At 44.4% G+C, this 12,155-nt stretch overlaps 1 protein-coding gene across 1 annotated transcript in view; it reads left to right on the top strand.

Moving 5' to 3' along the window:
* LOC311234492 (bifunctional 3'-phosphoadenosine 5'-phosphosulfate synthase 2-like) overlaps positions 1-12,155 on the top strand; it is a 41,759-nt gene that overhangs the window by 3,326 nt on the left and 26,278 nt on the right. The window contains exons 2-6 of the mRNA XM_084321705.1: positions 3,847-3,961; positions 5,124-5,359; positions 5,996-6,134; positions 8,542-8,660; positions 11,758-11,871. Coding sequence (XP_084177831.1) covers positions 3,847-3,961; positions 5,124-5,359; positions 5,996-6,134; positions 8,542-8,660; positions 11,758-11,871 — 723 coding nt within the window. The remainder of the gene's footprint in view (positions 1-3,846; positions 3,962-5,123; positions 5,360-5,995; positions 6,135-8,541; positions 8,661-11,757; positions 11,872-12,155) is intronic.

Consider the following 12,155-nt stretch of genomic DNA (forward strand, 5'->3'; position numbering starts at 1 on the left):
CAGTCAATCAGTGAGTCAGTTATGGATATTCCCTATTGTAGGCCGGCATAGTTTCCATGTCCAGCAAAAATCACGTTTTCTTTTTTTTGAAATGTAACGCACTTCTCCTCTGTTGGTTGAGGCATAAAGTGGTGTGTGTGTGTGTGTGCGTGTATATGTGCTCACTTACAGCAAGTCGGCAAACTAACCGATCCTTCCCATCCTGAAAGAAGACAGGGTTTTTTTGTATGTGGTCCTCTCGCCACACTCCTGACAGAAACACACCTTTATATATGATGGCTGACAGCCGCAGATGGTGGAGGGGGTTGGCTGGGTGTGGGTGTCCATGAGAGGGAGAGGAGAGAGGGACCTCTGTTTAGAGCAGGCTGACGGGGGATTGAGAGTGACCCGTGAGGGCTAATAACAGGAGCTTGTGTGTGTAACCAGTGCCAGTGGGATGGGTGGGGTGAGAAACATTTCATAGGCAGAATTCAGTACACTGCAAAAAGTATTGGTAATTTCCTCTTGTATTATATCTGCCAGTGTGGCAAAATGATTTCCCTTTTTTCGATACGGTTCTCAAAACGAGCAACATCATCTCAAAACAAGTGGGCGTGATCTGCCTCATTGGAAGAGACTCGTCAACCTGTTTTCAAGAGATTTCCTGAAACGAGTGACTCGTCTTTTAAGCTTTCTTTTTAGATTCGATACTGGATTATAATAACTTTTTGAGATGGAGATATTTGCTGTGTTGAGAGACCTTTTTTACAGGCATAAGGGGTTTTGAGAGGGAGGAGGTATAGTGCATGGTGGGAAGGAATGGCTGGAGGGATGGAGGGCGAGCGGTTGCACAGGACGAGCATGTGGGCACTGAGTCTGCCACATCATCGCTGGGCTCCAGGCAACACACTGGTCACATTGTCCGGTCCCCTCCCTCCCTCCCTCCCCCCCTCCCCTGCCCTCCCGCCTAGAAGCCAACGAAGCCCCAGTGAGCTGCTGGACCATCCGTATAGGAACAGTCATACGTAGTCTGAGCTGGCTGGATGAATGGAAGTCTTGTGCCATTATCAGTGGTGGAAAGTAACAGAGTATTTTTTACTCGAGCGCTGCAATTAAGTACAGTTTTGAGGTGATTGTACTTTACTCGAGTGTTTTAACCCTTTCACTACCACACTACCAACGGGTTAACCCTTTCACTGAGGCAATACAGAAGGTTAACCCTTTGTTGTGTGGCAGTGAAAGGGTTAACCTTCTGTATTGCCGCAGTGAAAGGGTGGCAATATTATATTCGACATACCACAGAAGGCTTGTATTATTGCTTAAGTGGTATGTGGTCCAGTTATGCTGGTTTACATCCTCCTGAAGTTGGCGGCCTTCAAATTTGAAAGTACATAACTGTGAGAATGGGTTTTAAGCAGAGCCCAATCGCTGAACACAGGAGAGGAGAGAATGGAGCGTTTCAGGATATTTAATAGTATTCCCCAAGCAGACAAGAGTTACATCCAGAAATGTACAACAGACAGGAATTGGGAATGTTCTTGGGGCAAAGAGAGCAGGTGCACTCCAGTGCTCCTGCGGACGGAAGACACAGGTCTGTGTCGAGAGAGTGAGCAGGAACTCCTTAGTAAAGCTCCAGGGGTCCAGACAGGGGCTCGCTGGAACGGAGGTCCTGGGCACAAGAGAAGGAATGTTAGAACAGGGAATAATCACACGAGAGTGTCTAGCAGGTCTTCGGACTGAGGCGTCGTACCTAGGTAATGATAATAACACCACAACGACTTCTGGTCAGCATCCTCCGGTAGAAGTAGGGTCTTGGGATACAGCTGTGAAGAGTGAGGTGTCTGGCAGCGTGTGAATCAGGAGATGAGGTGCAGCTGAGTTGAGTGACAGGGGGTGAAGGAGTGCTGGCCATATATGGGCGTGAGGCTTCCGTGGTGGATGGAAGGGAGGATGAAGAGGAGTGAGGAAGGTGTGTGGTGAATGTGAAGGGGGGATGAGGAGGAAGAATGCTCTTGCTGTGATTATGACAATAACCGGCTTCATACATTTAAAAATAGTTCCTAAAGATGTCTCGTTGCTATGGAATTTCAAATGGAGTAGGCTATCAACAAGCTTGACAAGGCAAGCTAATGACGTATTAGTCTAATGCAAGCGAAAGTCGGAGAAAGTCATCAGCACCTTGGACAGTTCCGGGAGTTGGGCCAGTTCAATGCCCAGGCCGCGGACTTGGTGGCGTTGACTTCAGTGCCGGTAGATGTAGGCCCGTCCTCTTTATCTATCCACTCGTTTATGGTTAACGGGTACGTTAAATCAAACGTAACGTTGTCCGCGGAGTAGGTCATGTTGACACAGTTTCCGTTTGATGAATGGCAGTTGAAACTTTCTACAACATTCTAAAGCCAGCGCAGTAGTATATTCATGGTGATTTAACCGTGAGTATATCATGAATATACTCACTGTTTAGAACGCTCTCGACCAATCACAATGCGTGATCGGAACTACCTGTTGTATAATTCAACATAACCTTTAGAGGTCAATGGTTCTGATGACTAAAGCAATATTTACACTCAAACATCTGGTTTGACAAGTGGTAACACTTTGGCTACAGCCGTTAGCAGTGTAGGCCAAAGAGGTATGGCTACGTGCAGCTGGCCAAAGATTTTACTGCATGTCAAGCTGACAGGTGACCATTGTCAGGGTAAATGGTGCCACTTAAACACGTTGGAAGTTACCATCTGCATAAAAACACAGTATTTTTGCACTTTTCTTTCTGTTGTGTAAATGGAAAGTAGTCTACATTATGCACTTTGTTTTCACTGTATCTCTGATCCCAATTAAGTGTTATCTTTTGCAATAATTTCTCTTCATTTTGTCCTAGACTACTGTATATGTTATGTAATTGTGTATTACATTGCAGATATTATTAATATATATTACTTTTTTCAAGTAACTTTTAGTTACCAAACTATATTTCTCCTCAGGGTAGCTATTGATGTAGGTCAACTTCTTCCAGTGTGAAGTCATTGCTAGCTTGTAAAGCTATGGTTTCAGAGTAGCTTGCCCCGACATTGACTATGTGAGGTCTACTTAGTCTCTACATTATTCTGTGCTAATGGATAATTTAAATGTTTTCATACTCATCCAGGATTTACATTTAGTCTTGGGGGGAAATGCTTTGCAAGAACATTAGCATAGAATTTTCTTCAACTGTTTATTTAAAACATAGTGAAAAGTACTGCTAAGCCTCTGGTAAGTCTCTCCATTCATCAGAAGTCATACACAAGAAAATCTCCTCTAAGCCAGGGTAGAAAACCAGTCTGCTGAGTTTGAATTACAAATTAGAAGGGAGAGAGAGGGAGAAGTACAGACGATGACATCAACGTTGTATTTACATGGCATCTTGAGGGTTAACCCTGTCCTGTCACCTGTTTGTCGTGGTTTTACGTGAGACAGGAACAGTTTACACAAGTAAATCACAAGTCCGCTCCCCCACAGTCACATTGTCATAATGCCTGAGACACTGGGGAAATGACCACCTCGCTTTGTCATCACATATCAGTATAGAACTCATTTTTACTCACTGTACTTAGATTGTACTTAGGCTGTACTTTTGATTGTATATTGTATTTTATATTCCTCTTTTACTTACTTTTTTACTGTATGAAGCACACTCTCAGGGGCTCATACAGAACCAAGCATTTCACTGTAAAGCACATGTATTTTATTGTGACAACTAATAAACGAACTTGAGAACCCCATCGCTTGCTATACTCTTTTTGTTAAGGCTGACATCTGTTTGAGAGGTAAATAGTGGGGTACATCCTAGACTGAATATGTCATGTTTTCTATGTGTTCCTTTTATTCCAGGACCTCAACAGATCCACCAACGTAGTGTACCAGGCCCACCATGTCAGTCGCAGCAAGAGAGGACAGGTGGTGGGCACCAGAGGAGGCTTCAGAGGTTGTACCATCTGGCTGACAGGTAAAAATATCCCCACTGTCCTGTGAGGATGTGGTACGTAAAGTATCCCTTACAACTTGAAAAAGAAACAGACAAAAAAACGATCAAAGATGTGTTGATGTTGTTGGGGCATTCAGATTCAGTACAATGAAAATCTTGTTTTTCAATCTTGTTGCATTTTCTAACGGAAGGTTTGTTGACATAATATGACCCAAAATGTTAGAACTTTTGCTGATTAAAGCCCTTTGATCTCTGTCGTCCCCCTGGATATCAACCAAATCAATCAGATATCCAATCTGCTTCCTTTATGTTTCCTCCATAATATACACGGGTTACTCTGTGATTGGCCCATCAGTCACATCTCGCTGAGTGACAGGACGCTGAGGACAGTGGTGCATCTATGGTGTCAAGTGAACAGAAGGCCACACCCCCCCAGCCTGCTGAGAGAGGGTGCACTAAAACACTTCAAATGAATTAAAACAATCTGAAGCTGACTAAATGATGCTCATAACATTAATATTCCACAATAAGAAATGTATGCCTGAATTAAAACATCATTGTACTGGGCGGTCAGGTGGCGTAGCGGAGATTGTGTTCGTCACCAACGCCGGAGACGCTGGATTCGCCTGTTCTAATCCAGCTCCCGGTGTTGTCACCAGCTTGGCTGGCCGTTCACACTAATACAATTGGCAGTATTAGAGGGTGGGAAAGCTGACGGGGTGGGTCCGGGTCGTTGTAAACAGCGACGCCTACAGTTCGGTCGGGGCGCCTGCTCAGCGCGGATAGGATCTAAGGGGGGTAGTGTGATCCTTCCACATGTTACACCCTCTCAGTGAGAGTCCGCGCTGCCAGGTGAAAAGAAGCGGTTGATTGGCTAGACGTGTGTCGGAGGAAGCATGTGATAGCCTCCACTCTCCCAGACCGACTGTGGGGGGTAGGTGCGCAGCGACCAGGAAGGGGATTGGGAATTGGCATAACGACTAACATTGGGATGGGGGAAAATCGGAGGAAAAAGGAGGGGGGGAAAGATCAATAGAAAAAGAAAAAAAAACATCATTGTACTGGATCTTTAAGCAATCGGGACCTTAGCTAAATGTAAAAGGGACTCAGTGTCTCATTCGTAAACCATTTATACACTCGTTGTCATCCCTACACACATCTCAACCGCCATGTCCCACCCCAGGTTTGTCTGGTGCTGGGAAAACCACCATTGGTTTTGCTCTGGAGGAGTACCTGGTGTCCCACGCCATCCCCTGCTACTCGCTGGACGGAGACAACATCCGCCAAGGCCTCAACAAGAACCTGGGCTTCTCTGCCGTGGACCGCGAAGAGAACATCCGTCGAATCGCTGAGGTGGCCAAACTGTTTGCTGACGCTGGCCTAGTCTGCATCACGAGTTTCATCTCTCCTTTCACCAAGGTCAGTGGCCGCTCAGAAGATATCTCCATAGCTGTCCATCGGTTTGATACGATATAAGAATTCATATGAGGTGATGATTTATTTAATTTAACCTTTTATTAACCAGGCCACACTATTTCTATTATTATTATCTATTTTGGGAGGGTGACCTGGAGCCAATGATGTAGTTGGTAGAAAGTAACTGGGGCAGCGGTATCCCAAAATATATATTTTTAAAAAGGCATTGGATTCAAAAAGGCACTGACTAAATAATGGTTACACATTTGCTGAAGGTGGATATTAGACAGCTGTTAGTATAAATCCTCATTCTTAATTAGCTCAGTTATACAGCCTATTAGCGCAAGGTTATTAACAGATCATGTATCTCTGATGACATTTAATTGGTTGGTTGGTTCATTGGCCGGTCAGTCCACAAAAACGTCTCCACTCTATAGCCACAGGTTTCACCCTAAGAGGCTGAATGTGTGTGTGTGTGTGTGTGTGTGTGTGTGTGTGTGTGTGTGTGTGTGTGTGTGTGTGTGTGTGTGTGTGTGTGTGTGTGTGTGTGTGTGTGTGTGTGTGTGTGTGTGTGTGTGTGTGTGTGTGTGTGTGTGTGTGTGTGTGTGTGTGTGTGTGTGTGTGTGTGTGTGTGTACAGGATCGCGATGAGGCTAGGACGTCCCATACGAGGGCCGGACTCCCTTTCTTCGAGGTGTTCATCAATGCCCCTCTTGAGGTGTGCGAGAGCAGGGACGTGAAGGGACTCTACAAGAAGGCTCGCGCTGGAGAAATCAAGGGTATGTCCCTCATGTCCACCTCAGTATACTTTATACCAGGCGCCAGCAACCATCTTGATACACAAGTGCCATTATAAAATGTTCTTGTTAACCAGTGTGCCATATCAACATTAACACATTCAGCGCCAATCACGACTATAGTCGGGTTATCTCGCCATGCGTTGAGCGCCAGGACCCCCGAAAACCAGAGTATACTCGGGTTTTCATAATTTTTTCTTTTATTCGATTTTAATATTCTATACAGTCTCACGGACCTCGGTGTATCATTGGGACTCATTCTGAGACCTCGAGATTGCAATGCCAGCCGAATCCTGCTAGGTGGCAGTATTGCCTACCCTTTGAAACCTGTGTGTTACATTTTGGTCCGGGTGGAGAAATGGGACCCGGTTAAGTGAAAGGCTTCATTCGAGCCACATGGAACGTGTCCAGCACACTTGATGCATAGTTTGTCCCATTTCATGTCAGGGACCCGATGGACATCAATACTGGAAATCGCGATCAGACAATTGGAATATTCATTTTGGAATACCTCCTAGCAAAGGTAAGGACTATATGACATCAAACCTACTTTGATCCTACAATGATTTCACATCGATCGCAACGATCATATGTCACATACTCCAAAACGTATGCCGTTGCTGATGATCAGAGCATCACAAAATGACCCCCCCCCTTTGATGCCTTCATAATGAAACATAATACCTATTATATACCTTTGATTTGGAAATAGTATCGTGTCCAGGCGAGCAACGCGAACGACTTTAGCAAAATGCACATATCGCTCCATAACTCCGCTTCCAGGAATTAGCCCGGATCACTCTGAAACTATACAATATTCACCACGGGATAACACGAGAACGTATACATGAAAAAATTTACTATTTTTTTTTGCACGTTGGACGAGAGATGGTGACTGTCAAATGAGCCATAGTATTGTCTCCATAGCTAGAATATAGATATAGCTCTGCAAACATCGTGAAGCACCGTGAAAATGACCATCTTTTTAAAGCGTGGCCCACGGCAGCGCAGATGGGGATTTAGCGTGGCGCTGAAAGTGTTAAGGTTAACATTAAGTTTAATTATGACACTACATCAAAATGTAAATCTTCAACAGATCTGTAATTCTATTCCATCCATATAGGCAACGTGCATAGCAATAGTTTTAATAAACATTTTCCTCTCATAATTATATAAAAGCGCTATACAAGAATGCTGTCGTCTTTATGAGATGCTTGCTTGCCATACCTGGACACATTCAGCCTGGTCTGTATCATCCTTTAAAAGTTGTCTCATGTATGGTCTCATAATGGCGTTTAACACTCAATGTTCGGCAAACAACAACAACAACAACAGACTGACCCTTCTGATTGGCTCTGACCCTGAAATATCCCTGATATATCAGTCAACCTACCATAAATAACAGGCCAATGGCTGTGAAAGAGGTAACTCTGCATGGGGATAAGAGGACACTTCAACATTTCCAAAAAGGTTCCTCTCTTACACACTTGCTAGCGTGCCATTGGTTAGGATACCACGTGCCAATGGTGGCACTCGTGCCTAATAAATGCTGACCTGCTTTATACCATTGTTTTTTAAGGCTCTATCTTACCTCTGGCATGGAAACCTTATAGTCTTCAAACACAATGACACGATACCTAACTCCGTTCACCTGAAGACCCAGTGAAATGACATGGCGGGAAGAGCGCACTTTGCCTCCATGGTGTCTGAAGGCAACAGGATGTTTTGGGGGCTAACATTGGGTGGGACAAGATTGTGGAAAGATAAAGTAAAAGTAGAGGAAGAAAACGGTGTGTTAAATAAATCAAATGTATTTGTAAGGAGCAATCACACGTTAATATCCCCATGGGGCTGGACAAGTCTTCTTTAAACAAGTCAAGAAGAAACATCACAATAAATCAAGAACAAAAAACCCATGAAATCCAAAACAACACTGATTGATTGATTGATTGATTGATTGATTGATTGATTGATTGATTGATTGAAAACTGTATTAACAGATTGCGGAATGGGTACAGTACAGTACAGCTCAATACATACAATTGTTAAGGGGACACTCCCAGACATACCCCAGTGAAGGTAAGGAAAAACTCACTAAAAACCTAGCAATAGGAAAAAAGCACCACAGGCAATGTGGAGGAGAGAAACCTTAGAAGGGCCGTTCAAGGAGGGATCCCCCGTGGATGTAGGTGATAGTAGTGTTGCTATGGATGATCGATGGATGGAGAATAAAACATGCAAAATAGTTGGTATGTATGAACATATACCTGTAATAAAACACAAATATGTACATGCTATAGCAACTGGGGTACATAAGAACATTTTTGAAAGAACAACAACAACAAAAAAGAAGTGTTTTTCAAGGACATTGCCTCGTTGTGTTTTTCAGGATTCACTGGTATTGACTCAGTTTACGAGCGGCCTGAGGCCCCAGACCTGGTGTTGAAGACCGGAGAGCTGACTGTGAACGAGTGCATCCAGCAGATGCTGGAGCTGCTGAAGGAACAGGTGTGCATGACAACGTGTCTCCTACACAAACCTCTGAAATTAATCAATCACTAAATAACAGTCTTTGTCGTCATTGTATTAGTTAAGACCATTTGTTATATTTGTTAGCTGAATGTTATATACGGACATTTGTGTGCATATTGGGATTTCCGAGGTCCTGACTGAATTCGATTGTTAAAGAACCCAAGACGCCTATCCCAAAGAGTAGGGGGTTCCCCGACGTTCCTGGCCAAATTCCCAAATCAGGTCTCTGACATCAAGGCCACCTAATCATCCCTCCCCCTTAATTGTCTGATATCAATCCCTGTCTCCTGAGCCGTTCAGCCATTGTGTAGTGTGATGTGTGCCTGGTGCCAGTGTATGGCAGCCATTGACATTTACATTTACATTTACATTTAGTCATTTAGCTGACGCTTTTATCCAAAGCGACTTACAAGTTCTGTACGACAAGCCATCAGGAAGAGCACAACTCTATCAGCTGAGTAACAATGTTCATCAAAGTGTTGAGTGCTACAGTGTAGGTTAGTTTATTAGGACAAGTGCATGACAGTATGGTTAGTTAGGGTTAGATTTTTTATTTTTATTTTTTAATTCAGATAATGGTTGAAGAAGTGAGTCTTTAGTCGACGGCGAAAGATTGGACGTGTTTCGGCTGTCCTAACTGGGGTGGGTAGTTCATTCCACCATTGTGGGGCAAGGACTGAGAATAGGCGACTTCTCTTTGATGACCCTCCCGGAGCTTGGATAGGAGTAGGTCTGAGGCGGCCAGAAGATGCAGAGCGTAGGGGTCTTGAGGGTGTGTAGTTAGAGACCATTGACCGGAGGTAGGCGGGAGCAGTTCCCTTTGCCGCACGGTATGCTAGGTCAAGGGCCTTGAAGCGGATTCGTGCAGCAATGGGGAGCCAGTGCAGGTCCCTAAGAAGTGGGGTGACATGGGCCGACTTCGGTAGGTTTGAGATCAGGCGGGCCGCTGCGTTCTGAATGAGTTGAAGAGGCTTAGTGGCAGTGGCCGGGAGGCCAGCGAGCAGTGCGTTGCAGTAGTCGAGGCGGGAGATGACTGTTGATTGGACGAGGAGTTGGGTGGCTTCTTTTGTCAGGAAGGGGCGTATCCTTCTGACGTTGCTCAGGAGGAATCGGCAGGTTCTGGTTGTCGCTGCGATGTGAGCAGAGAAGTTCAACTGGTCGTCGAGGACAACACCAAGGTTCTTGGCGGTCGGGGACGCGGTCACAGCTGCATTCTCGACTGTGATGGAAAGGTCGGTCAGGGGGGAGGATTTGGCCGGCAGGTGGAGCAATTCTGTTTTGCTTAGGTTCAGTTTGAGGTGGTTGGTCGTCATCCAGGCGGAGATGTCGGACAGACAGGCCGAGATCCGCTCAGAGACGTGGATATCTGAGGGAGGGAAGGAGAGGAAGAGTTGAGTATCGTCGGCATAACAGTGGTAGGAGAAGCCATGAGACGTGATAATGTTACCCAGTGATTTAGTGTAGAGGGAGAAGAGAAGGGGTCCTAAAACCGAGCCCTGGGGGACACCCGTCCGCAGGGGGCGGGTGGCCGACAGGGTCCCTCTCCATGACACTTGGTAGGAGCGGTCATTGAGGTATGATGACAACCATGTCAGCGCAGAGCCAGCCACTCCCATTCCTGCGAGGGCCGCGAGGAGGATCTGGTGGTTGACTGTGTCGAAGGCTGCAGATAGATCTAGGAGAATCAGGACAGAGGAGAGGCCTTTCGCTTTTGCTAAGTGAAGTGCCTCTGTGACCGCAATGAGGGCTGTCTCATTGAGCCTGCGTAGCCCAAGGTTGGGTGCTACCAGTGGTGGTGAAGGAGGCAATTTCCACCCTACATTGTGGGGAGCGCTTTGAGTGTCTAGAAAAGCGCTATATAAATGTAATGATCATTCATTCATTCAAATATATTCACCACGTATACTTAATATAGTGACATATGCCTATATAGGCAGGCTATTATGTATGTTCTATTACCGTATATGCACATATGTTGAAATATGGTGGAGAGTGACTAGTGCCCTTATCTGACAGGATACAGATTTCTGTATGGGATGTTACGCTTCATTTTTACAAAGTCTCATGACTTATCGAAGTAGACGTTGACAATGCTCGATGCATTAAAGCGGCAATGTGTCTTTTTCTATTAGGTTCTGGAGCGTGTACAGAACAAATTGAGAGCACCGACGCTTCCGATGCGCTACTCACTTTCGCTGCTCTGGCCTCAAATGGTCTGGTGTGACCAGCTTGGCCGGCCTTCTCGCGATACGAGACACAGGCCTATAGAATGCACAAGACTTGAGACTTTCTTTGTGCACAGAACGCGTCAATGGAAAACAAACGTGCAGTCACCTAGTGTAATGTATTGTAAACACAGAGACGGTATCGCTCGCGGCCGGCAGGCACCACAATTGCACATTATCGCTTTAATCCTTTGCATTATCATTCACCAATTGAATTCGTTGATAATTGTAAATTCTGATTTTAAATTGCCATTTGCGACTAAGATCAAGTCATCCCATGCAGATAGTAGTAGTAGTAGTAGTAGTTTTATTCAGTCATCTCACACAATACAATATATATACACCATCATTTAACAATATTTGATTTTACAGTGACTGAGAAGGTACAGACTGAAGCATAATGCTTATATATGCCTGTCCTATATTCTTAACTAAATTAAGACTCCAAAACAGTATTCTAAAAGAAAATAGCACATAAAAACAGTATTATTCACCCTTGTAGTTTTAAAAAATAACTTTACAAACCATTTTCTTAAAAACCAAAAGCGAATTACTCATTCTTAACTGTATATCAGCATTGTTCCACAGCGATACAAACAGCGATATAAACATTGTATTGTACAGTATTGTAACATTGTTTTATTGTATAGTATTTTATGTTTCTCTTTTATTACTTTTTTATATTTTATATTTGCTTCCACCAATGCACCTTAAGTTTGAGTCCCAAATCTCGTTGTATGCAAATATGATGACAATAAAGTACAATCTAATCTAATCTAAACTGATGACTAATAATAATATCATCCTTACATGGCATGCATTCTCTTTGTCTTTTCTTTGGGATGTAGAATATCGTACCCAACGGGATCATGGAGGAGGTGAATGAACTCTTTGTTTCGGAGAACAAGCTGCATCTGGCTCTGGCTGATGCAAGCACCCTTCCCACCATCAGCATCACCAAGGTAACGCACCACTCCAGTATACAGGTGCGTTTTTATTACGGGAATAAATACGAAATATGATGATGAGCTGCTCTTAACCCTGTAAGGCCCAAATTAAATCGACAGTATCAACTTCAGAGCCCAGTATTTTGATCATGTGTTTAATGACCCAGTGCAAATCTCGCTGGGCACCAATAAAGAAATAAACCTACTGAACAACCGCTTGTGATTTGTGAGGGTGTGGGTGAGGAGTGACCTTACAGGACAAGAGTGTCTGTCACATCACTGTTCAGGTCATTGCCCTG

The sequence above is a fragment of the Notolepis coatsorum genome (genome assembly GCF_963971535.1).
Source record: "Notolepis coatsorum genome assembly, chromosome: 9".
NCBI lineage: Eukaryota > Metazoa > Chordata > Actinopteri > Aulopiformes > Paralepididae > Notolepis > Notolepis coatsorum.